Genomic DNA, 27,440 nt, shown 5'->3' on the forward strand with positions numbered 1-27,440 from the left:
GACCTAAGGCTTTGGAGCTTCCAGTGGCATAAGAAGCAGCGATACTAGGAAGGCCAGGTCAAGGGCTACTCAGGACCAAGGTGGCGTGGGTGTGGTACTTCTTTCTGTATGTCCCCAGGTCAGACTGTAAGCCAGGACTCAGACCCTGTCCGCAGCACACCCACTCTTCTCACCCTCCACTCCCAACTCCCCACTAGTCACAGGTTTGCTTACCAAGGATGAATGGTCCGGCTCTCTTTGCATTATTCCCGGAAATTCCACTTCCCAGAGCCTTCGCTCTTGCTGACGACGTTTCCCCAACTCCTCTGTCTGATGCTCTCCGCTTCATCTCAGCTCTAGACAAGACAGAAAAAAAAAATCCCTGGCTGAGCAAGTGAGTTTCCTTATGCTAACCCAGCCTGCAAGCCTCTGTCTTGGGGATGCGTCACACAGCTGCTACTGCTGTTCCCACTGCCGCTGCTGCTGCCACCTCCTCCCCCTCCCCGGAGGGGCACTGAAGGTTCCCAGTGACAAAGAAGCACATGGCTCCTTTACTTGGGATTAATTAAGACTAGTGGATGCACTTCAAGACTGCACGTTCTGGCTACAGGGGTGGGTGGTCAGCTGGATTCAGAGGGGTCAGCCTAAAGCAAAGAGGTTACTGGGCTTTGTGCAGATGCTAAGACAAAAAAGGGGGGGAGGGGTGGCTGCTAGGCAATCACAGAGGCGAGAGAAGGGCTGCCCCTGAAGTGAGGCCTTTCACTGAGGTATCTAGGCCACATGGCCTGTGGTGCCACTGCACTCCTGCTGATCTGGTCTCTGGGGAATGCTGGCGAAGGGGGCCAGGAAATGACAGAATGAACAGAAGGAGTGGGGGAATCTTTCTGCCAAGGAATGTGAGGACAACTGGCCTGAGGAGCTTCTCTAACTCTCCAAAGGGAGTTGGAAGAACACCCAAAGCTGTCCATGAAGACTTTGCTTTCTCTTCCCTCTTACCTGCTTTCAAAGTTTTCTTAAAATTATTTTCAAGAGGGAATAAAAACCCACCTATTTGCAAGTTATGGCAGTTAAAGAACATGCTGGGTGTGAGTGAGGACTTTGCTTTGCCTGGTAAGCCCTATCAACTCCAGGATTAAAATGACAGATGGGTAAGAGTATCAGATTCTAGAAGATACTGACCTTTAGACACAGATTAATAAAAAATAAAAATTGTTCCTCTAGTTCACTATAGTGAACGCCAAGCAAGGCAGGGGCTGGAGGAGGTATGAGGAAACAGTTATACACAGATGAGGGATACCAGAGGGAGAGTCACAGAAGTGCCATGGGAAGGCTGGCTGCCCAGTCCTGAGCAGTTTCTCCCATAGGATGGTGAGGTGGCTCAGAGGAAACTCTTCTGGAGAAATGATAGTGGAATGGGATGGGCAAGGGGTTGGGCCACTTCAGGCAAAGGGACCTGGGTGAGCCAACTTATGTTGGCAAGAACTTGCATATAATTAACCAAGCCCCAGTAGTTTGTATTTCTGGAATGTTCATCACGAGGCCCAGAGTGACATAGGAGTAAGGGCTAGATAGCCTGGGGAACTGAGGACCCCATTTGGAGTGTAGTCTTTCATATTTAAATCTATGTAATTTATTTATAATGTATTGGATAGAGGTAGAACTCAAAAGGAAAGGGGGAAACAGAGAGACACCTGGGAGGCTAGGTGGTGCCACACATAACACTATGCCCAAGGACTCAGGTTTGAGCCCTTGGTCCCCACCTGCAGTGGGGATGCTTCACAAACAGCGAAGCAGGTCTGCAGGTGTCTGTCTCTCTCCCTCTCTATCATCCCCTCCCCTCTCAATTTCTCTCTGTTCTGTCCAGTAAAACGGAAAAAGAATGAAAGAAAGGAAGAAAAAGGAAAAAATGGTCGCTAGGAGCTGTAAATTCATAGTGCTGGTACTGAGCCCCAGCAATAACCCTGGAGACAACAAACAAACAAAACCCCCTCTTATTTCAAAGATACAGAGAGAGGCAAGAGAGCTGGAGGTGGGGGTGAGGAGGCACAGTGGCACCATTCCACCATCTATGGCACTTCCCTGTCATGCCAGGGTTTGAACCTGGAGCCTTGGGGAAAGGCACATTCTTTATATTTCTGAGCCCCTGGAGTTTCTCACAGTCTGACATCTGTAGCATGGGCAAGTGAATCTGAGAGCTACTCCCTTAATTAAATCATAATGCTTCAATTTTAAATGTTTTTAAATCATAATGCTTCAATTTTTAAATTTTTTAATCATAATGCTTCAATTTTTAAATGCTTCAATGTTTAAATCATAATGCTTCAATTATACATACGGGCAAACTTGTTTCACCTGTTTACTGATTATACATATTATACATATTTTATTGTTTATATATTTTATACTGTTTATTTTATATATTTTATACAGTTTATTCTATACTGATTATACATATTATTATACATATTTTATTCTGTTGTTATCACTGGAGCTTCACTGCTCTGGGCTGACTTTTTCAGACAGAGTGACTTAGAACCCTGTCACAACCTGGGTCACCTACATGACAGAACAGGTGAATTATCCACATGCTGGCACCATGGTTTATTATTTTTTTATTTTAAAAGACTCACTGTATTTACTTCATAAGAGCTAGCTAGGTAAAAAGGACAGAGAGAAAAGGCAAAGTAGCACCCTGGCATATGTGGTACAAGGCAAAGAACTCGGAAGCTCAGGCTTGCAAGTCTAGAGCTCTACCTCTGAGTCACTGCCTGGGCCACCACATTGTTTTTCTATTTCTTACTACTACGTATATATTAATCTTGTTGATTTTTTAGAAATTCTTTATGCACTAAAGCCATAACTGAGATAGGATGTCATTTTGTCCTATTTATTTTCTTATTTGGTTTTTAAAAATATTTATTTATTTATTCCCTTTTTGTTGCCCTTGTTGTAGTTGTTATTGTTGGATAGGACAGAAAGAAATGGAGAGAGATGGGGAAGACAGGGGGAGAGAAAGGTAGACTCCTGTAGAACTGCTTCACCACCTGTGAAGTGACTTTTCTGCAGGTGGGGAGCTGGGGGCTCGAACCGGGATCTTTACGCCCATCCTTGCGCTTTGTGTCATGTGCGCTTAACCCGCTGCACTACCGTCCGACTTCCTTTGTTTTATTGCCACCAGGGGCTTGGTGCTGGCACTATTGATACATTGCTCCCGGCAGCTCCTCCCCCTTTTTATTTGACAAGACAGAGAAATTGAGAGAGGAGGGGAAATGAAGAGATAAAGACAGACACCTGCAGACACGCTTCACCACTTGTGAAACGTCCCTCCCCCCATAGGTGGGGAGCAGGGACTCAAACCTAGGTCCTTGTGTTTATGTGCATTTGGATAGGTACTTTTAACCCGGTGTGCTACCGCCTAGACCCTTCCTTCTTAAAAAAAAAAGGGGGGGGGGAGTTGGGCAGTAGCATAGTGGGTTAAGTGCAAGTGGCGCAAAGTACAAGGACTGACATAAGGATCCCAGTTCGAGCCCCCAGCTCCCCACCTGTCGCTTCACAGGTGAGTCGCTTCACAGCAGTGAAGCAGGTCTGCAGGTATCTATTCTCTCCCCCTCTGTCTTCCCCTCCTCTCTCCATTTCTCTCTGTCCTATCTAACAATGACAACATCAGTAACAACAATAATAATAACTACAACAACAATAAAAACAATAAGGGCAACAAAAGGGAAAAATAAATAATTTTAAAAAAAGATTTTATTTATTTATGAGAAAGATAGGAGAGAGAAAGAACCAGACATCACTCTGGCACATGTGTTGCCAGGAATCAAACTCAGGACCTCATGCTTGAGAGTCCAAAGCTTTACCACTGTGCCACCTCCCGGACTACATAAATAAAATTTTTAAAAAATTATTAATGACTGGGGTATGGGGAGAGACATACTCTGGAACATATAATGCCAGGGAACAAACTCAGGACCACGTGTGAGACTGCAATGCCATGCTACTGCTTCACTTCCTCAGCTGCTTTCCTTTCTTTCTTTCTTTCTTTCTTTCTTTCTTTCTCTCTCTCTCTCTCTGTCTCTCTCTCTTTTCTTTTCTTTTAACCAGAGCACTACTCAGCTCTGGCTTATGGTGGTGCAGGGGATTGAACCTGGGACTCTGGAGCCTCAGGCATGGGAGTCTGTTTGCATAACCATTATGCTGTCTACCCCCTCACCTGCTTTTTCTTTTTCACCTGGTTTTGTTTGTGCAGTCATCCCTGTAAGAAGGCCTCTACTTCAGAACCGGTATGTTCTGGCCCTGACTCTACACCTTAGGGGCCGCCTCCATGCAGTCAACCGCTGGTAGAAATTGGGGGACAGGGGGGTAGCCTAGTAATGTTTTTAGTCCAATCTACCATGCAGAAATCCTAACTTCTTTCCTTCCTCCCTCCCTCCCTACCTTCCTTCTTTTCATCTCTTTCTATCATCCCTGGCGCTTCACTGTACAAGGCTAACTTTTTCAGCTAGAGACAGGGGAACAGTTAGAGAAGGCAAGACACAACAGCACTGAGGCTTTCTCTAGTACAGTGGGGGCTGTGCTAAAAAACAGGCTATGTGTGTGGCAAAGCAAGCACATTATTAGCCAGGTGAACTATCTTGTCAGCCCACCCCAATTTGTTTTTAGAACAGTGTCACTGAAGACAAGACCCAGGATTTCATTCTGAGAGTAACTCTAAGACCATGGAACTTAGTAGGTCCTGAAAGCCCCCAAGATGAAGCGGAAGTCAGTTGGCTCAGACCTGATTTGTGCCCATTAGTCTCATGCTGAAAGCAAATTAGTCACAGATCAGTCTGGTAGGTGGTTTAGTGGGTAAAGCTTTGAATTTGGAAGCACTGGTCACTCCAGCTCCTACAGATGTGGTGGGTTCAGACATCACTGTAACCATGAGCGCATACGCACAGGCACACAGACACACTGCCCCACACTCTCTCTCTCTGCCCTAATGCCTGGGATAGATTCTCTCTGGTTAGATGGTGCCCCCCACCTCATCTGGAGAAGGGGCTTCTGAGCTACCCCCGTCCTGCAAGTAAGGTGTTCACTAAGTCTGCCTTCCTTGGAGCACTAAGCCTCCTCTCCTCTGGGTTCCCTGGAGAGCACCACGGAGGCGGCGTCACATCTGTGTAGACGCTGCCGAGGCGCCTCCGCACAGGCACGGTCTAGACGACAGTTTGCCAGGAGCAGCTGCAGCACAGACAATGAGTGGGCTCAGCCTGACCCCACCCACTCCACTCAGGATTCTGCTCAGGCAGGCGGCATGGGAACTGCTCCAAAATGCAGGCAGGCAGAAAGGCTGAAGTAGTGGGACAGGAGAAGAAAAGAGACTTTGAGGGGAAGTGAGGGCAAGGCTGCACCCTCCCCCAGTGTCTCTTTATGCCACCCAGAGCTGGAAGAAGTAGAGGAGGTAGTGTGAAGAGGAACCTGAGAAATGGGAAGGACTGCAGGCTCACTAGTGGGGTGAGCAAAGACAAACAGCTCAGGGACAGACCTTCCCCATCAACCACCTTCTGCTGATGCACAGGGAGGATGCAGCCCATCCTCAAACCATCTTGCCAAACCTCAGAGATACATCTGCAAATGGTCCACAGATTCTCTCTGGGGGAGGCTACTTTGAGGGATTCTGGCTTCACACTTGAGATCTGAGTTGTAGAAGCTCTGGTTACCCAGGTCTCAGGACTTGGATTCCTGTCCCCTCCAGGGATACTGGTCCTTAAACTGAGGTATAGGGCCCTGGCTGAGCCCTCTCCTTATGGGGCCAGAGAGACAGTATAATGATTATGCAAAAAACTTTCATGCCTGAGTCTCTGAGGTCCCAGTTTCAATCTCTCTCTCTGTTGGATAGAGACATAGAAAAATTAAGAAGGGAGGGGGAGATAGAGGGGGGAAAGAGACAGACAACTGCAGCCCTGCTTCACCACTCGTGAAGCTTCCCCCTGCAGGTGGGGACTAGGGGCTTGAACCTGAGTCCTTAAGGTAAGCCACCACCTGGCCCCTAAATATATATTTATTCACCTAGTTATTTTGAATAGATACAGAAAGCAAATGAGAGGGAAGGAGGAGATAGGGAGAAGGAAAGATACCTGCAGCACTGCTTCACCACTCATGAAGCTTCCCTTCTGTGGGTGGGGAACAGGGGCTTGAGCCTGGGTCCTTGCACTCTGTAATACATGCACCCAACCAGATGTGCCTCCCTCTAGTTCTCAAGTTTCAGTCTCTACACCACTATAAGCCAGAGCTGAGAAGTGCTCTTGTCTCTGTCTCTCTCTCTCATTACAAAAAGAAAACAAAAGGAGGGGGAAGGAGGAGGAGGAAAGGGAGGAAAGGAAGGAAGGAAGGGAGGGAGGGAGGGAGGAAGGAAAGAAGGAAGGAAGGGAGAGAGGGAGGGAGGGAGGGAGGGAAAAGAGATAACTATTCGCCTGGAGTTTCCTGGCTCACCATTCAGCTCCATAGGAACTCAGCATCACCGACTTAGAAGTCTTTGGAGGGGGAGTTAAGCAGTAGCGCAGCGGGTTAAGCGCAGGTGGCGCAAAGCGCAAGGATCGGCGTAAGGATTCCAGTTCGAACCCCGACTCCCCACCTGCAGGGGGGTCCTTTCACAGGCAGTGAAGCAGGTCTGCAGGTGTCTTTCTCTCCCCCTCTGTCTTCCTCTCCTCTCTCCATCTCTCTCTGTCCTATCTAACAATGATGACATCAATAACAACAACCATAATAGCTACAACAATAAAACAAGGGCAACAAAAGGGAATAAATAAATATTTTTAAAAATTGTAAACAAACAAACAAAAAAAAGAGGTCTCTGGAGGGTTGGGGAGACAGCATGATGATTCTACAAAAGACTTTCATGGGGCCGGGTGGTGGTGCACCTGGTTGAGTGCACATGTTAGAATGTGCAAGGACCCAGGTTCGAGACCCCAGTCCTCAACTGCTGGAGGAAAGGTTCAAAAGTGGTGAAGCAGTGTTGCAGGTGTTTCTCTGTCTCTTATCCTCTCTATCCCTCCCTTCCCATCTCAATTTCTGTCTGTCTGTCCAATAAATAAATAAAGATAATAAAATAAAATAAAAAGACTTTGATGCCTGAGACTCCAAGGTTCCAGGTTAAATCCCCACACCACCATGAGCCAGAGCTGAGCAGCACTCTGGTTAAAAAGAACAAAGAAAAAAAGGGGGGGGGGGAATCCTCTCTGCCAACTCTTCCTCATGCTATCCTCCAAAGTCAGTACCAGTGACCAGAGAGTCCAGACTCAATAGGAGGCTCAGTGAGGCAGCAATGGGGGTGATCTGTGAAGATTAGGAGGGTGGTGCTGGGAGAGAACTTGCTGAGCCCCCCACCCACTGCAGGCAGCAGCCCTGTTCCTTAACTTGGAAGCACGGGGTTCTGCTTGTTCGGCCCAGAGGAGCAAGCTGCAGTCCACAACTTGAAGAGGGCCTCAGTTCACGACAGCCACTGTGGCATATCCAGAGAAAGGGGCTGGCTGCCCTGCCCTGTCAGTTTGGGGTTAAGATCATATACACCCAGGGGCAGGGGAGATAGCATAATGGTTATGCAAACACTCTCATGCCTGAGGCTCCTAAGTCCCAAGTTCAATCCCCCACACCACCATAAGCTAGAGCTGAGCAGTGCTCTGGTGTGTGTGTGTGCGTGTGTGTGTACGTGTGTCTGCATCTCTCTCAAAAATAAAATAAATAAAATATATTTTTTAAAGTTCATATACACCCCAAAGCTGCTGGAGAATATGAGCCCAGCTCTCCTAGAGTGTGACAAAGGCTAGACCGGCAGGGAACATAATAGGTAGGGCAGAGTCAGGGGTGCGTGGCACCTAAGGCTGGGGCAGTTCAATGTGGTAAATGTACCACCAACTTCCAAGAGGAAGTGTGCTGCAAATACAGACGGGACCTCTTCAGCTCAGTCCTTCTTCAGTTCCATTCAACTATACAGTAGTTGAAGCCTGGCAAGGGCAAAGAAGGGTCTCCCATTCATACCCAGAAGTACCACAAAGACACACACATCCGAGTGGCCCAGACACAAAGCCCCATCCGGGGGACACATACAAGTTGAGCCCAAGTAAGCGTCCCCTCAAAAAAAAAGGGGGGGTGGGGGAGAGAAGGCCAGGTAGTAGTGCACCGGATTAAGTGCACATAGTGCAAAGCACAAGGGCTGATGCAAGGATCCCAGTTCGAGCCCCTGGCTCCCCACCTTCAGGGGGCTTACTTCACAAGTGGTGAGGCAGGTCTGCAGGTATCTTTCTCTCCCGTCTCCCCCTCCTCTCTCAATTCCTCTCTGTTCTATCCAGCAACAACAATAACAACAACAATGGAAACATGGCCACCAGGAGCAACGGATTCGTAGTGCAGGCATTGAGCCCCAGCGATAACCCTAGAGGCCAAAAAACAAAAATGGGGTTGGGCGGTAGCGCAGCGGGTTAAGTGCACATGGAGCGAAGCACAAGGACTGGCGTTAAGGATCCCAGTTCAAACCTCTGGCTCCTCACCTGCAGGTGTCTCTCTATCTCTCCCCCTGTCTTCCCCTCCTCTCTCCATTTCTCTCTGTCCTATCCAACAATGATGACAACAACAACAATAATAACTACAACAACAACAACAACAAAAAAAGGCCAACAAAAGGGAAAATAGATAATAAAAAAATTCAAATAAAAAACTTAACAGTATGAGCAGCAGTGAAGGGCCTGCCCATGTGTGCTGAAAATCCCACACTCAACCTTGTCTTGTGCTTTATGCTGCAACCTCTGGGATCCTAGAAAAATGGGTTCCTGTGAAGCAACTGGTGAAGGCTCAGTGCAGGGGTAACACTTGCAATGAGTAACCTGTGGACCCACCCACTGCTTTACTTTTGTGCCCATGTATGTGGCAACAGCAGCAGGTATAGCCAGTGTTTGTTGGCAGCTTCCAGTTCCTACTAGGGGCCAAAGGATTGTGTCTACACTGCAGGGTCATCAAGAGTCAAAGTGTCCCTGTCAGCAGCCTGTATCTCTCTCTCTCTCTCTCTTCTCCCCACCAGTGTTACTGCTGGGACTCACCACTCTTGGCAGTCATTTTTTTCTCTCTCTCTTTCTCAGTGTGTCCCTCTCTTCTTTTCATTCTATTTTATTTGGCAGAACAGAAAGAGTTGAGAGGGGAGGGAAAGATAAAGATAGAGACCTTCAGATCTGATTCACTGCTCATGAAGTTCCCCCACCCCTCCACACACACAGGTGAGGGGCTCAAACCCAAGTCCTTGTAGATGGTAACATGTTTGCTCAACTAAGTGTGCCACTGCCCAGCCCCACCAGCTTGTATCTCATCCTCCTGCTTCCTGACTCTGAAAATAAAGCAGGCAAAAAAGCTCTTAAATTGTGCAAAGCCTCTGGCAGTATCTACTGAAGGCAGGGACCCTGCACCTCTGTCCAGCCCATCTGGCACCTGGAAGTGAGTATGAGCTCCCAGCAATGCCTGGCCTCAGTCCAGTCTGCCACCTGGGCTTAAGAGTCTGTGTGCTGAGACCCACACTGACTCCCAGGAGGGAAGTAGAGTAGGGCTTCTGTCCTCAGGACACTGGAGGCAAAACAAGGTGGTTAGAGAGCTGTGTCTTCCTGTTATAACAGAATCATCCACATCGCTCCTAGTTGCAAACTGGACTGGCAGTCCAGCTTCCTGTGCCTGGCTCAGTCATCCTGAGGCTGCAGGGGTCACGCTCCTGACCGACAGTGGCTAGGGACATGGGTAAGAGGATAGGTGCTGGAGGAAATCAAACCTGGGTTCAAAGCCCAGTACCATCAGGGTAGTGAGGAGACCTTGGACAAGTTACTTGTCTCTATATCTACAAAACATGAGAGTACAGCATCTACCTTACAAGGCTGGGCAAGGATTAAGCTGGTAATCCAGGCAAAAGTGTTAGCAGAGTACCTACTGGTGTAATATAAGCATGTGATAAATTCTACTATTATTAGCTTATAGACAGCAGGCTATACAAATGGTCTCCATAACAGAAATACAATTGTACTCATGTTAAATTTCCAGAATTTGAAAACCATAATGCAGTTATATACAAGCTATGATCTGCTTTTAGGTGACAGGTGCTACAGTGTCTACAAGACCCTAGAAGTTCTTGTTCAGGTTCAAAGGGGTTTGCTAGTGGGTACACAGCCCACAGTAGCAGAACAGTCTGACATGAACAGCTCAGTGCTGTATGTCCACCCCTCCCCCAATTACTGTGCTAAAAGGAATTGGGGAGGGGTGGGGGGAGAAGAAGCCTTTGTTTAATCTCTGGGTCTGCCACCTGGTGGCTCCTTTCTGTAGCACGTCTTTAAAGGGATTCTGTCAGCATAGGCGCAAGATGGTGGGCACTGGTGTCCATGAGGCTGATCAGAAAGATGCAGGAGAGGTTCTATCAGAATGCCCTACATCAGATACCAGTGTGATTGCAGCAGGACAGAAAGACTCCAGCAGGCTATGCCTGTCCACCTATTCAGATGCCTGGGCCTCTGTATCTCAGACAGTGCAGGTGCTTTAATGCCCCACCTCCCCCCCAATATCTTGAGGGTAAGTCTGAATCTCAGTGAGCCTGGTCAGACCCAGGTTGCCTCTCTGGCCCCACTGTCCTTATATGTCCCCTAAATCAATTTAATGCCACCAAAGACTTGAGTCCTTGAGAGTTAATGAACACCCTGCCCTGGCCTCTCCCTGACCGGCTTGTCTTTCTTCCTCAGTGCTCACTCAAGTGTCATCTTCTGCACAAGGCCTCCTTTCCTTTAGCTCTCAGGGCATCTGGGCAAACCTCTGTCCTGCCTCACTGTGCTGTACATGTCAGTTTATATGCTTGACCTTCCTCTACCCCTGTGGGCTGTGGGCTCCCCTCTGCTTCCCTGTGTCCCACCTGGTGCCTGGCAAACTGCTGAGTGAGGAGAGCACAGGAGTGTTCACCCAGAGGGTACTAAAGCCCATACTGGGGCAGGTATGAAGCACTGGAGGAGGACCCAGGGACGACCAGGATCAGAGGCTGGGGCTGTGCGAGTGCATGTCAGGGGTGGGTAATGGGGCAGCAATGGTGCTGGGAATGGGGAGCCTGGGAAAGGCCCATGTCAGAGATGCACACCTGGGGCAGGGGGGGTTCCATGCTGGCAGACTGCCAGGGTTTGTGCTTAGAAGTGTTTGCTGCTGGAGAGCAACCCCCAGTGAGGAGGGCTGAGCCCCCCTCTGCCTGCACATGTGCCCCAACCCTAACAGGCAAAGGGTCAGACCAGCCGCTCTTTTTCCAACCCCAGCAAAGACATCTGCTACCCTGCAGCAAGATTCAGGAGCAGGTGTATGACAGCCTGGCCTGCCCCTCACACTAGTGACAGGACTTCTGGGCCACTCTGGGCTTGTAGTGTGGGGGTTCTCCTGTCAGTTAGACAAAGTTATCTCACTTCCCTCAGGAGATACCTTCTGGTCCAGCTCACATGCATATATTACTAGTTCATGGCACTTGGAATGAAATGAGACTGAGGTGCACAGCATGAAATCTGGTTATAAGATGCAACTAAGGGGTCAGAGAGAGGTGCAGGGATTGGCTTGTGGGCCAGAGTTCTCAGGTTCAACCTCCAGGGCTATCAATAGCCAGAGATGAGTGGTGTCGTGGGGAAAGAAAGAAAGAAAGAAAGAAAGAAAAGAAGGAAGGGGAAAGGAAAGGAAAGAAAAAAGAAAAGAAAAGAAGATTAAGCGCAGGTGGTGCAAAGCACAAAAACAGGATCCCAGTTTGAGCCCCTGGCTCCCTACCTGCAGGGGGGGTCGCCTCACAAGCGGTGAAGCAGGTCTGCAGGTGTCTATCTTCCCCTCCTCTCTCCATTTCTCTCTGTCCTAGCTAACAACGACAACCATAACTACAACAATAAAACAACAAGGGCAACAAAAGGGAATCAATCAATATATATTTTTAAAAAAGTGCTTTCACATATGTGACCGAGAAATGTTACCTCACCTGGTAAAGTGCATGCCTCATTGTGCATGAGGCCCTGGGTTCAATCCTTAGGCACCATATGCAAGTACCACAGACAGCACAAAAGGGAACTCCATCGCTGTTTTGGTCTCTTTCTAAATATATAGAATAGGAAAGTTGGGCTGGGAAAGCCATCTGGATAGTGCCAGTTCATTTCTCAGCTCTCCAGTGAGCAAACAAATACAAAACTAACTGACTGATCCCAACACCACCTCCAGAACAGATTTTTCTGAAAGAGCTACTGAAGGTGATCTGGTTGGCTACCGAAAGAATTAGGATGTCCATGTCGGTGCTACCCGCAACACCATCTTCCCCACAGGACACTCCATCCACATATTAACCCAGGGGACCAGGAGGGACTCACAGTCCACAGAACCAAGTGTCTCAAACTGTGGAGCAGTTGGGAGAGTCAGATGGTTTGGGGGTCATATAGAGCAGGGTTCAAATTTCAACTGGCCCTGGTTTGCTTTGTGACCCTAAATCACACTGAGCCTCACCTACCTAGCCCGGCCCACAGTTTAACCTGTCAAAGAGCTGACTGCGAGTGCAGACGTGACCATGCAGCTGGCTGTGTGACAGGGTCTTCACTGGGAGAGAGGAGCATTCCCTGTTCCCTGCTGAGGTCACCTCCCTCTGACCTAGCAAGTCTTTCCAGGCACAACATCTTAGACTATCATTTGGTGGGGGAACCTCCTACTGGCCATGAACTATTCTTGGCATTTCCTAAGTTTTCTTTGATTCCCTCAACTTTGAGGTAAAGATGTCCCTCTGCCATCCCCATATATTCATCACTGCTGACAAGCCAAAGCCTTGAGGCCTGACTGTGGGAGGTCCCCTATGGCCGGGTTCTCCTCTACTCCTGCTAGCTGACTGGCAGGGGTTCTTTCTGAGGGTTTTGCCTTTGAGTTTGAGTGACAGCCATCCCTGAATTGAGCATGAACCCTCTCCCCTGGAGACTGAGGCTAGAAGCAGCTTCCCCACCAGCCCTCTGGAAGCCATTTGTTTCTGTGTTCAGGATGGATGCTGTGGGGGGAGGGAGACAGATTAGTAATTTCTCTGCTTCAGCCAGGACTCCCTGATGACAAAGATTCATGAATGTGCTGTCATCTTCACTGTACCAAAACAGAGTGATGATTCGATCCATTTTTAAAATGCAGGGGGTGTGGAGCTCCAATTTGTCAAGAATATATAACATCACATCATCCCCTAAATGCTGTGCTTTACTGCCGGGCGGGTGAGGAGAGAGCCGGCTGCTTCTAGGGCTGCACAGGGTGAACCCCACCCCCGAGCCTGCTCTGCTCTTGCATGTGGGAAGAGTACCTGCAGCAGCCAGAGAGGAAGTGACTCAGCCCTGTGGGAAGTAGGAGGGGCAGTCAGAAAGAAGGCCGGGTGCCCAGCCTGCTCCCCCTCACACATCTGCACCAGGCCATCCCCTTGTTGCCTTTCCTTAGCAGGACTACAGTGTGCTGAGTGCAGCAGTCCTGGGGGATCAGGGGCACCAAGAACCCGCTGCTTCCAGAAAGCCCATTGTCTGTCCCTGGGGTCCAGCTCCAGTCACCCCTCCTTATAGTCACATATAAGGAGATTATATAACCAGTGATGTCCCTCTTCATTCCACTGGGATCCGCTGTGGCCTCCATGAAGTCTAGAGGGGGCAAGGGGAGAGATTACAGAGGCTGAAAGCACTTGGGCAGGAGGCTGTGCCCTATAGTGTAGTCACAATGCTCAGCACAGAGAAGTGGGCCCGGGCCCTCTCTGGGGAAAGATAAACAGGGAAGAAGCCAGTCCCTGCAGAAGGGGCAAAGGGCCTCACCAGCAGCCACTCAGAGCCACCACAGCAGAATCAGGGCAGCACAGCCAGTCTTGTCACCAGTTCACCCCTCCCAGGGGCCCCCGGAAACAGCTGATGTGACAATAAATAATCCATCACTGTGTGTGGGTGTTGGAGGAGGAAGGGACAGATTTCATAGTTCTCTCAGGCTGTGCTGTCCCAGTATCTCCCACCTAGAGGAGCAGCCAGGGGAAGACATCCCTGGTGGCCCCTTGGCTCTATGGGGGTCTCCATGGGGGAGCACAGATGGAGTCACTGATAGCCCTCCTCTAACATGCCAGCCTGCCCTGATCACTTGGGTTAGGAAAGAGGATTTCAAGTAGGAGGGACCTAGCACGAGCAGACTCATGAATCCTAAGGGGCCCCTCAGCTCCGCCGAGCCATCAATTATTGCTTTGTGCAGTGACTCAGCCTGGAAACAGGGTTGCCATAGGGTCCCCTGTGGGGGGCAGGTTCTTGCCACCCACGACGGCCCAACTCAGGCAAGGAGAAAGCAGCAAGCAACTCTAGAGTGATCGGCTGACTTGAGAGTCACCTCTGTGCCCACAGTGTGACCTGGACACATGCTTCACCTAGAGAGGCACAGTGCTGTCCTCACCCCCAGGGTTCCCTGAGGACTGCTGGGAGTGGGTGTGTGGAAAGAACTCAACAAATGCTAAGTTTCCTTTCTTTCAGCTCATTTCTAGAGCGACAGATGGGAAAGCCCAGGCCAGGTCCAGGTGCACACAGTTCTCTTTCTTTACACTATTTTTAGCAGCAAACATCACTACAGCCATCCTGTGAGAAAGACAATTTGGACCAGGGCCAGCAAACTGCCTTTTCCTTAACTGCCTCTATCAAGGACTCAATTCAATTACATTTCACAACTCTGACAATGAACAAAGGCGGTTCCCTTTCTGTTTTACTGAATGCTGGAGGCTAAGGCTGCATGCACAGTGGGGCATGGCTTGTGCAGCAGGCACCAGCGTGCCCCTCAGCCAACTCTTCAGACAGGCAGCCCCACAGGAGGGTTGTCACTGCTGACCCAATCTTGAGGGCCACTAGTTACCAACAACAGACCCTAGAATGGCTGGCTGACTTAAGAGTCACCTCTGTACCCACTATGTGACCTGAACATGTACTTTACCTACAGGAGAGGGATGACACTGCCCCCACGTCCTGGGTATCCACTCAGTAGAGAACATGCTTTGTGTGTATTTATCAAGACAGCATGTTCCTGGGGGCAGGAACTGGGGCCTTGTCAGAACACTCTGCATAAGTCTTTAACATAATGAGGCTACCTGGTATTGGCTGTTGTTGTGTATGTGACCTGCAACTAAGTGGTGCATGATCACTAAATGGCACATCCCAAATTTACAAAGAGAAATGTGCTCAATGAGGGTCCCTGGAGAGCCATGGGTAGCAGCAAAAAACCATAGAAAAATTGAAGCTTACACCCATACACCCCCCCCTAGCCAGGAAACAACAGGAATGTTTACCAAAAGAGGATGGTTGACCATGCCATGTTCCACCAGGCAATGGATGACTCTATAGTCTTTAAGATAAATCCCTATGTACTGCTAGGTAAAAGATACATACATTTCACTACAATAAACAGAACTTTTTTAAAAGGCTGGCAAGACAGCTCACTTAGTTAGGGATGGTGAACTTTCGTTGTTATGGGCATGACCCAGGTTCAAGTATAGCCCCCTGTGCTGTCCATCTATCTGAAAAAAGTCAGCCTCTGGAGTGGTTAAGCCCCAATAACAACCAAAGAAACAAAACAGAAACAAGGCAAACTGGAGTACTACTTGTGTGATATGACCCCATTTAAGTAACAAAAGGCTTTTACGGGAGTGGTAGTGCAGTGGGTTAAGCACAGGCAGTGCAAGGCGCAAGGACCAGCGTAAGGATGCTGGTTCGAGCCCCTGGCTAATGCCGGTTTGACTCCCCTGCAGGGGAGTCGCTTCGAGGTGGTGAAGCAGGTCTGCAGGTGTCTTATCTTTCTCTACCCATCTCTGTCTTCCCCTCCTCTCTCCATTTCTCTCTATTCTATCTAACAACAACAACATCAATAACAACTACAGCAATAAAACAACAAGGGCAACAAAAGGGAATTAAAAAAAAAAAGGCTTTTACTCACCTTTGAATATGCACAGGACATTTCTAGAAGAATACCAGGTAGAATTCTACCCATAAATCTCTCAGTGGGACTAGAATGTCAAAGAGAGGGAGGAGTTTTGATATTCTTCTATACTGATTAACTAGTTTACCACAGAATACTATAATACCAAATTTTAAAAGAAATGTTTTATTAATGATAGAGAAAAAGAATAAGAAGGGCCAGGCAGTAGCACACCTGGTTAAGTGCACACATTACAGTGCACAAGGTCCTGAGTTCAAGCCCCTGGTCCCCACTTGTAGGTGGGAAGCTACATGAGTGGTGAAGTAGGACTGCAGGTCTCTCTCTCTCTCTGTCTTGCTCTCTATCTCCCCTTCCCTCTCAATTTCTTCTTCTTCTTTTTTTGTTTTTTGTAGTCGTTATTGAATAGGGCAGAGAGAAATGGAGAGAAGAGGGGAAGGCAGAGAGGGGGAGAGAAAGATAGACACCTGTAGACCTGCTTCACTGCATGTGAAGCGACTCCCCTGCAGGTGGGGAGACAGGGACTCAACTGGGATTGTTACACCCGTCCTTGCACTTTGCGCCACCTGCACTTAACCTGCTGCGCTACTGCCCGACTCTCTCAATTTTTTTTTCATATTATTTATTTATTTCCTTTTGTTGCCCTTGTCTTATTGTTGTAGTCATTGTTGGATAGGAGGGGAAGACAGAGAGTGGGAGAGAAAGACATCTGCAGACCTGCTTCACTGCCTGTGAAGTAACTCCCCTGCAGGTGGGGAGTGGGGGGGGGGGCTTGAACTGGGATTCTTATGCCAGTCCTTGAGCTTTGTGCCATGTGCGCTTAACCCGCTGTGCTACCGCCCAACTCCCCCCTCGCAATTTCTGGCTGTTTCTATACAATAAATAAATAATATATATAATTTTTTAAAATATATATATAATTTTAAAATATATATATATATATATATATATATATATATATATATATATATATATATGTATTTTTTTTTCCTTAAAGAAAGAGAGAAAAAGAACCAGAGCATTACTCTGGCACTTGTGAAGACTGGGGATAGAATTTGGAACCTCATGTTTGCAGGCCCCACACTTTACCCACTGCACAACCTACCAGGGTACAACACCAGTTTTTAGAGATCTAAAAGGTTTCTGACCCATAATGGTTGTTAAGAGTGGTAATGGAATCATGGAGGCGAACCTCGGAGGAAGCACACTTAGGAGGCTGTGCAAACACACTTGTTTGCAACAAACAAGTGTGCAAACCTAAGTGCCCTGAATGTCTGTGCCTGTGTGCTGATGTAAGACTGCATCAGGAGAGTGGGGTGAGGGAGGCAGAAGGGTGGAAGTAAGCTCTCCCAGGTAACCTGGAAATGTGCTATAAGGAGCTTCCTGCTCACCACCTGACATCCATAAAGGCTAGACATAGCACCAAGCTCTTCAGACTGGAGACCTGGAACCTGGCTCATGGTGGCTCTTTTAAAGACACCCACCAACCTTCCAGGAGAACTCACCTGGGGTTCACCAGAGCAGGTCCCTGATTAGAGGCCAGACACTGAGCTAAACCTGCTACAGAAACCACCACCTTGGGCTGGCAAAATAGCTTGCTTGGACAGTGTCCTCTTTTGCCGTGTACCTGGCCCAGGTTTGAGCTCTGCTCCCACTGCTGCACTGGAGGGAGATTTCCAGTGCTGCCCCCCCTTCTGAAGCCAGGTCTGCTGTGAGCCTAGGCCCTCAAGTGACACAGCTGAGCCTCTTTACCCACTACCCACAGGGCAACAAAGGGAGGGACTTGTCCAGGCAGCAACAGTCTCCATTCTTTTGGCAAAGAAGGGACTGCTTCAGCTTTGTCACTGTCCTTTCCAGCTCTACAACTCCATGAGTTCAAGATTCCATGTGGGCTGGGCCCCCTGGGGCCAGAGCCTGGCCAGCAAGGAGGAGGAATGGGATGGCAAGAGTGTTAGAGTCACACAGTGTGGGCTGAGATCCTGCTCTGCCCTTACCGGCTGTTTAGCAGTGAACAGATTACTTAACACCTCTGATCATGCATGTTCTCTGTACTCTTTTCTTAGAGTGTGAGGGGTTAAGGTTTTGTTTTGTTTTGTTTTGTTTTTTGCAGAAAACTTAGAAAAGGACCTGCAAGATGGTGAGGATTCTTCTTTGGGGGGTGGGGGTGGGACTGGTTTCCTTGCTGCTTTTTTGAGAGGAACCGTCTTAGAAGAGAGGCCAGAAGGAAACTTCCTGCTGGAACCAGGGGACTCCCAGTGGAGCCTGTTATCATGCTCAAGGACTGGGTTCAAGCCCCTGATCCCCACCTGCAGGGGGAGAAGCTTCACGAGTGGCGAAACAGTGCTGCAGGTTGGTCAGTCTCTCTCTCCCTTACCTCTCAATTTCTCTGTCTCTATAAAAATAAATTAATAAATGAATGAAAAAAATTAAAGGGACAAACAGCAAAAACAAAGAAAACGTACTACCTGGAACTCAACTCAAACATGGATGGTACCAGCAAGAGTTCCACATATGCTTCAGAAGACCTCCTACTCTTCAGAGCTGGCAGAGGCTAGTAGTAGAGTTCCAAAAGGCCCACAGACTTTTGAGTTATGACATAGCCTCCCAAAGGTCTGGACCAAGTCTCTTCCTAGAAGCAACTGCTGTTTCCTCAGACCGGCTGTGCCCACAGACATGTGACAGGCACACCAGTCTTGCTCTCGCCAATCTTCAGGAAAGTATCCAGGCCACTTTCTCTTCTTTCAGTCCCTTAGCTCACAGACACCCTCAAAAAATAAAGATCTTAATTCTCTTTCACCATATGGTCTGGAAACATATGCAGAGGGGATTGCTTCAGTTTAAATGACAAGAGCTCTTCTCAGCTCTGTTACTCTCTGGCTTTCCAACAACTAGAGTTTGTTTCTTTAAATTAGAGCCTGTATACTTCTGTACTATGTAAGCTCTGAGGAACCAGGAGACGATGACCACCACTGATCTGAAACCCCTTCAGGGAGAGGAGTTCACAATGACCCCTTAATACAGGGAACCTCAAACCAAAATGTACCTTTGCTATTGGTATGGCTGTAGTACCATGCCTGTTCTAGTTTATTAATAGAAGACCTAGCAGTCTTGGAGGTGGCATAGTGAATAAAGCACTGGTCTCTCAAGCATGAATTCCACCCCTGGCATTCCATGTGCTAGAGTGATGCTCTGGTGCATTTTCTATCTTTCATAATTTTTTAAATTTGTTATCAACAGTCCACATACGAGTAAAACTACCTATTATCTTTTGTTTCCCCACTTTTTTTTAAAGAAAGACTTCCTTATTTGCTATTACTGTTATTATTTTTACCAGAGAATTGCTCAGCAAGGGACTGAATCTGGGAACAGAGAGCTTCAGGCCATTACGCTGTTTCCCTTCTCTTTTAAAGAAGGTCTAGAAACCAACCTCTCTTCTAGAAATACATAAGATGGGCAAAATTCTATAGTTATTCCAGCCTTACTTGGAAGGGAAAGGGCAGAGGCTTGACCAAATTCATCAGCAGAGAGCTGTAGGGTAAATTACATGCAGGATGGGTCATAATGTCAAAAAGAATCCAGATGTTAACTGCAGATAGTAAGTTAAGTCAAAGCAAGCAACAATACCCTTCTCATCTCAAATACTGATTACAGAAACAAGAAGACAGGCAGACCACTATGGGTTCAGGGCCATCTTTAAGGATGCAGTCACACTTGAGCAGGTGGAAGAAATGCTCATTTCAGGTTTGTTCTCTCTCTCTCTCTTAGAGCACTACTCAACTCTAGCTTATAGTGGTATGGAGAATTGAACCTAGGACTTTGGAGCTTCAAGCATGACAGTCTCTTTGCATAACCATTATACTATCTATCTACCCCTGACCTCTACTTTCTTTTTTTAAATTTTTATTATCTTTATTTATTGGATAGAGACAGCCAGAATCAAGAGGGAGGGGGAGATAGAAAGGGAGAAGAGAGACACCTGCAGCACTGCTTCACCACTGGCAAAGCTTTCCTCTTGCATGTGGGGACTAGGGGCTTGAACCTGGGTCCTTGTGAACTGTAACATGTGCTCAAACAGGTGCATCACCACCTGTCCCCCTTTCTGCATATCACAAATAGAAAGACAAAAACTGTTTGATCTGCATATATGGGCCCAAGTGAATACACAGTCCAGCCAGATCAGTGTCTGGTTTCTTATGCTCCTCAGTTCTGGGGGAGAGGGAGGCACACAGCAAGCAGTCACTGATCTGGCAGCTAGTTATCTCTCACTTCCTTCCTTTTTTTTTTTTTTTTTTTGAGAGAAAGAGTGAGCCCACCAGTACCAAAGCTTCCTTTAGTGTGGTAGGGGCTAGACTTGAACCTGGGCAGTGCACATGGCAAAACAGCACACAATCCAAGTGAGCTATTTCCCTGGTCATTTCATGGTTCTGAGAAAATTCTAGGTGGCCTCTGGCAGACACCTCTCCTTTCTGAGAAGGCCTGAGCTAAATCTAATCTCAAGGTCTTTCCCTAACCTTCCTGGGAGCACAGAGAAAGTCAAACCTGTCCTCAGGCTACCCTGCTGTTCTGGGCCCCATCAGTCAGCTGTCCTTTGCCGAATCAGTGTGGACAAGCAGACTGAAAGACTGCTTGCTAGGAACTTTTGATGGTTGATGAAATCATAGTTTTAATAGATACAGTTGTTTGACTTTTGGAAAAATTGGAGAAGTTCACCTCTCTAGTCAAATCTGGACAGGTGAAGGGAAGGAAGCTGCTATTCTCTTGGTGCTGACTCAAGGCAAGTGTGGCCGAAAGCTGGATAATCACACAAGACTGCAATTGACCCTCTTCTGTGACGGCATGCCCAGGGTTTACCAAAGAGCTGGTAGATTTCGCTGGTCATTATCTTCTCCCAAGTCACCCTATCTCTACCCTGTTACTGTCACCCAAACTAGGAACCTCAGGGTCACCTGCCACCATTGCTCCTCCTCAGCCATCATTCCCAAACACTCCCAGAGTGTAACTGATTTCCCCACCAAGCTGTCCCGTCCTGATCCAGGACCACACCAGTCCTTGCTCTGACTATCATCACAGCTTCCAACAGGAAATGCAGGTTCCCTCGCTCCCCAATCCTTCTCCACTGCAACCAGAGGACTTCTTGGAGGATGCAGGTTTGTTGATGTCTTCATGTTAAACAAATCATTCTGGGCTGGAGATAATAGGTCAGAAGTGTAGCATGTGCTTCATACATCTGGGGGCCTGGATTCAATCCCCTGCATCAAACAAATCAATTTCCAAAGCATCCCATTACCAACAAATTAAGAAGTTCAAGTATATGGGAGCTCATGAGCATGGCACTGGGCTTCCGGATTTGAAGCCACCACATATATTAATGGATGTTATGCTTCCAGAGGCTACTAACTCAGATGCCAGACCACAGACACTAGGAGAAACACATAGGGAAGAAACTATTTTTCTCCTGTGTATATGTTAAAAGTAAGATCCCCTGCCCCTCAATGAAATCCTACTTCTATTGAAAAATCATTCAGGGACTGGGTGGTAGTGCATCTGGTTGAACTCACATATTATCATGCATAAGGACCCAGGTTCAAGGCCCTAGTCTCCTGACGAAGTTTCATGAGCAGTTAAGTAGTACTGAAGGTGTTTCTCTTTCTCTCTCCCTTTGTATATCCCTTTCCTTCTTAATTTCTCAATAAAAACATAAATAAGGGTGGGGGTAGATAGCATAATGGTTATGTAGAGAGGCTCTCATGCCTGAGGCTCCAAAGTCCTATGTTCAATCCCCCCGCACCATTAGCCACAGCTGATCAGTGCTCTGGTTAAAAAAAAACCCATAAATGAAATATAAAAAAATCATTCTTGGGTCAGTACAAGTTTGAGCACCAACACCACACAGGAGAGCCATGTCTCACTGTGGGAAGTTCTGGTGTTGAGGTGTCTCTCCTTTCCTCTTTCAAAAAATTAAAAATGAAAAGGCACCACCAGTGGCAGCCTGAGAGGTGATACAGTGGACGTGTTAGACTCTTGAGCATGAGGTCACAAATTTGAACTCCAGCACCGCATATGCCAGAATGATGCTTTGGTTTTGTCTGCCACTCTTGCCTCTTCTCTCTCATTAACAAACAAATCTTTAAAACAAAAAGAAAGAACATCAGGGGAGGTTGTGCAGTGGGTAGAATGCAAGGCTTGCATTCATGAAGTTCTAGTTCAGTCCCCAGCACTATATATGCCAGACTGATGCTCTGATTCATTAATATATAAATAACCCCCCCTTTTTTTGCCTCCAGAGTTATTGCTGGGGCTCAATACCAGCACTACAAATCCACTGTTCCTGGTGGCCATTCTTTTCAGTTTATTGGATAGGACAGAGAGAAATTGAGATGGGAAGGGAAAGATAGGGAGAGCAAAGGAGAGACACCTGCAGACCTGCTTCACTGCTTGTGAGATTAAGCCCCTGCAGGTGGGGGAGCCCAGGAATTGAACCGGATCATTGCACGGGTCCTTGTGCTTTGTACTATGTGCGCTTAACCTGGTGCATTACCTGCCCAGCCCCCTATAAACTTTTTTTTTTATTTTTTTTTATTTTTTAATATTTATTTTCCCTTTTTTTTGTTGCCCTTGTTGTTTTTCTATTGTTGTAGTTATTATTGTTGCCATCATTGTTGGATAGGACAGAGAGAAATGGAGAGAGGAGGGGAAGACAGAGAGGGGGAGAGAAAGACAGACACCTGCAGACCTGCTTCACCGCCTGTGAAGAGACTCCCCTGCAGGTGGGGAGCCGGGGGCTCGAACCCGGATCCTTACGCCGGTCCCTTGCGCTTTGCGCCACATGCACTTAACCCACTGCGCTACCTCCCGACTCCCCCCTATAAACTTTTTTCTTTTTATCTTATTTTTAAATTTTTTTGCCTCCAGGATTACTGCTGGGACTCAGTGCCAGCACTTCGAATCCACTGCTCTGGAGGCCATTTTTCCCCATTAAAAAATATTATTTATTTATTCCCTTTTGTTGCCCTTGTTTTTTTTATTGTTGTTGTAGTTATTGTTATTGATGTTATCATTGTTAGGACAGAGAGAAATGGAGAGAGAAGGGGAAGACAGAGAGGGGGAGAGAAAGGTAAGACACCTGTAGACCTGCTTCATTCATGAATCGACTTCCCTGAAGGTGGGGAGCCGGGGGCTTGAACCGGGGGCTGGAACCAGGATCCTTACACCAGTCCTTGCTATTTGCACCACCTGCGCTTAACCCGCTGCACTACCACCCGACTCCCATTTTTTTCCATTTTTGTTGCCCTCTTATAATTGTCATTGTTGTTAGATAGGACAGAGAGAAATGGAGAGAGGAGGTGAAGACAGAGAGGGGGAGAGGAAAATAGACACCTGGAGACCTGCTTCACCACTTGTGAAGCGACTTCTCTGCAGGTGGGTAGCGGGGGGCTTGAACCGGGATCCTTACGCTGGTCTTTGAGCTTCGCGCCATATGCGCTTAACCCGCTGTGCTACCTACCGCCCGACTTCCTAAATAAACCTTTTAAAAACAAAAATAATAAGACTTGGCTGGCGTGTATGTTTGTGTGAGAGAGGCCCATAGAGATGCCTATATATATATATATATATATGTATGTATTTTGCCTCCAGGGTTATTGCTGGGGCTCAGTGCCTCATGAATCCACTGCTCCTGGAAGCTATTTTTCCCATTTTATTGCCCTTGTTATTTTGCCATTGCTGTTGGATAGGACAGAGGGAAACTGAAAGAGGAGGGGAAGACAGAAAGGAGGAAAGACTGACACCTGAAGACCTACTTCACCACCTGTGAGGTGACTCCCTGCAGGTGGGGCCAGGGTCTCGAACCAGGATCCTTAAAGTCGGTCCTTGCACTTCATGCCATGTGCGCTTAACACGCTGCACTACTGCTGGGCCCCCAATACGTAGTTTTAAAAGTTGCTCTTTTAAAAGAGCCTAGCTCAGGAGGTGGGCGGTAACACAGCGGGTTCAGCGCATGTGATGCAAACCACACAGACCCTGGTTCAAGCCTGTGGCTCCCCACCTGCAGGGGAGTCGCTTCACAAGTGGTGAAGCAGGTCTGCAGGTGTCTTTCTCTTCCCCTCTCTGCCTTCCCCTTCTCTCTCCATTTCTCTCTGTCCTATCCGACAACGATGACATTAATTACAACAACAACAAAAAAAAAAAACCAAGGGCAACAAAAGGGAATATATATATATATATATATATATATATATATATATATATATATATATATATATATAGCCTATCTGAATTATCTGCATGGCTCCCATAAACTCCCCAGAGATTTTCCTTTCAGATAGATCACAATAAAGTTTTGTTATCTTATCATCGATCCCTCAGGACACTTCTGCCAGCTCAACCGGGATGTAGTTCTAATTGCCACTAACTGCTTCAACTAATTTTAAACTTTTCCTAAAGCCTGTAGTAAGAGCTACCACTCACCAAGCACCTCTTACTTTTTGTTTAGCACATCTTATTTCATCCTCACAGCTGCCCTCTTAGGAAGGAGCTCTTACTGTCCCCATTTACAGACGAGAAAGCTGGGCATAAAGAGAGTAAGCAGACTCCAGTGACTAGGAGGGCTGGGAGTAGAATCCAGATTTGTGACTGCAAAGTCAAGTACAACCTGCTACCTTCCCAAATGGTTAAGTTGAAAGCACATGGGAGCAAAAGTAGTACACACTTCAAATGATAGTCTGAGAGGGCGGTCTAGCCTCCATAGCTACTCGAGGCCTACAAGGTCAAAAAAGAGAGGGGCACGTGAACCACACAGAGAGAAAGAAGCCCAAGGCAATCCAGGGAACCGCTCCCTGCCACTGGCTGCTCACAGTGACTTCTCAGCAGACTCACCACACACCACTAACTGTCTTCTCTTAGGTTCTGCAGTAGTGGCCACTGAAGTGGTCTCCAACTTTTCAGTCTCTCCTCAGTCAGGATTCCAGGGACATAAGACTGAGACAAGTCCAATTACATCACTCTTGTGTTCCAAATCTTTTCACTGGCTCCCCACTTTGCTTGGCTTAATGCCCCAAATTGTTAATGTGGCATTTCCTTATCGACCTCTGCTGCCTTACCTGGCACCACGCTGGCTTTCATGCAAACACAATGAACAATCTGAGGTTTCTGGAATAGACTATGAGTTGACCTGCCTCTCCCAAGTTTAGCTCCTTGACCCCAACACTCTCGGCTGGTTAAGCCTTCCCATCCTTCTAGACATAGCTTCAGAACTGCTTCTGCCAAGCTTTCCCAGGACCCTTCCCCAACTCAGGCTGAGTAGCAGCTGCCTCCACTGAATTCCCAGAGTCCTCTGATTCTGCAGCTATCAGCATTTTTTAGAGCATTTCTCAACTACATGTTTCTCTCTTTCTCTCTCTTTTTTCATATAGAAGGTGAAAGAGAGGGAGAAAGTCATAGGGAAGAGAGATAGCTCAGCGCCATTTCATCACTTGTGATGTTTTCCCTTTGTGTGGTGCCCCCATATGATGCTAGGGGCTTGAACCCAGGTCCTTGCACACGGTGGCTTGTGCACTCCACCAAGTGAGCTGTCTCCTGGCCCTTCAATTAAAGAGTTACAATCACCTTCTTGAAATGAGAACAACAGTTAAAATTTACCGAACTCTTGTTATGTGGCTGTCATGTTCATGTGTTTTACACGTGTCAACTTTTAATTTTTTGCCTCTCACCCTGTTTCACAGATCATGACAATGAGCCCAAGGTCACACAGCTAGAAAGCTTCAGAGCCAGAATTTGAACTCAGGAAATCTGACTCCAAAGCCCACTACTCTACTGGGCTGTCATTTGCCTCTCTGGGTGACTGTTGTTGTCCTGTAGGGACTGAAGAATGAATGAATGAATGAATGAGAGCTACCTTCAGACTACCTATATATGACAAACTGGCCCATATTATGGAGCGCTGGAGCGGCTCACACAGTTTACAAACAAGGATGTTTCTTTCTTTATAATTACATCTGCTCTTCCGTAACGCATGCAAAACGAAGCCAAGAGGGAAATGCGCCCAGCCCAGAATGACTACCCTCTTCGCACCGTCCTCAAAACCAAGCAAAGCCGACCGGTTTTCTCCTGTGACTTAGAACAGAGCAAAGTCTATCCGGCCACTGAAGGTGGCTGTCATCTCTTCCTTCCGCCGCCAACAGACCGGCATCCAACCTAGAGAGTGGGGGTTGGTGGGTGGGAATCCCCAGGTCCCTACCTACAGGCAGGAAGGTGGGGCCGAGTGGCGTGGGAATGGGCGGGCTTGACCGGGCACGACAGGTGAAACACTGGCCGCAGAGCCAGGCTTTCTCCCTGGGAACGGCCGGTCCGAGGGGCAAGGACCGGCAGGTATCGCCCGCACCCGTGAACGCTGCCGTGATGCATAAATTCCCCAGCAGCGGCCGTGCCCGCGCCCGGCTGCCCCTCCCTCGGGACTCGCTCTAACTTTCAAGTCACTCTCGGGATTCGCAGGGAAGCGTGGAGAAGCAGAGGGTGTCTCTCAGGGCAGCCCTGGCTGGCTTTAAACGCCGGTGTCTTTAAACGCCTCCTGGCTGAGTGACTGCGGGCAAGGTGGCAGCGCCCACCTCCCGGGGTGCGGAGGGACCGAGGCTCCCCGCCCCCCGCCGCCCAGGACGAGCTGACCCCAACAGAGGCGGCGGCGGCGGCGGCGGCGGCACTCACTCACTAGCCTCCTTCCCTTCCAGTCTGGGTGGCCTCGGCAGTCACTCCGGTCCCCCGACCACAGAGGCCTGCCCCGCCAACACACACCTCCCGCCCGGCGCCCCGCTCCGGACCCCCGCCCTCACCTTCCCCCGGTGCTCAGCGCTGCTCGCCCATAGTCCGAAGCCCGGAGCCGGGGCTGCTCGGCGCTCCGTCCCAGGGGCCGGGGCCGGGGCCGGGCCGGGGGCGTGAGAGTCGCTCACCGCCGCCTCCCAGCGCAGCCGCCCGAGCCGCAGCCGCCGCCGCCGCCTCCCTCCATGGCTGCGGCGCAACCACCTGACAACGGAAATGACGCACCGCCCCCTCCTCTCCGCCCTAAGCCGCAGCCCCGCCCCCGGGGCCGGGGCCCCGCCCCCTCACTCTTGTCCCCAGTCCAGCCGCCTTCGAGTCGGGCGGAAGCCTTCGGATAAGAAGCCTGGATCCGATTGATGATTGGTTTGGGTTAGAGCTTGGGCGAAAATCTGTAACGCAATTGGAGACTGAAACCTGAAAGGGCGGTACTTACCGCTTATCTGTGTAGTTGATGAGAGTGGGTTGGAGATCCCGCCCCGGCTCCCACTTTACCGACCCTCTGGTCCCTACACTCACCCTTGCCAGGGCTGGAGAGGAGACCTCTCCAGCAATTGAAGGATCGCTAGTTATAGTGTAATGATTAGAAAAAATGAATCTTGCTTGGCCCACATTTCTCGATTTCTGAAAGTCTGTGCGGAGTTAGAATCAAAGATAAAGATCCCGGTCACAGCCCTCACAATGCATTTCTCTTT

The 27,440-nt window shown here is 48.4% G+C and overlaps 1 protein-coding gene across 4 annotated transcripts in view; it reads right to left on the reverse strand.

Annotated features, from left to right (window-relative positions):
• The window catches only part of STK40 (serine/threonine kinase 40), a 48,566-nt gene extending 21,609 nt beyond the window's left edge, over positions 1-26,957 (reverse strand). For 2 of the 4 annotated variants that reach the window (XM_060205891.1, XM_060205890.1), the window contains exons 1-2: positions 11,969-11,987; positions 214-335 (exon numbers count right to left, since the gene is read on the reverse strand). In XM_060205891.1, the coding sequence (XP_060061874.1) occupies positions 214-335; positions 11,969-11,982 (136 nt within the window). In that variant the 5' untranslated portion in view covers positions 11,983-11,987. Of the gene's footprint in view, positions 1-213; positions 336-11,968; positions 11,988-26,007; positions 26,131-26,762 lie in introns of those variants that run through there. The other 2 variants (XM_060205889.1, XM_007538759.3) reach the window with 2 other exon arrangements.
• Positions 26,958-27,440: the final 483 nt, after the last annotated feature.

Source organism: Erinaceus europaeus, chromosome 13 (assembly GCF_950295315.1).
Source record: "Erinaceus europaeus chromosome 13, mEriEur2.1, whole genome shotgun sequence".
NCBI lineage: Eukaryota > Metazoa > Chordata > Mammalia > Eulipotyphla > Erinaceidae > Erinaceus > Erinaceus europaeus.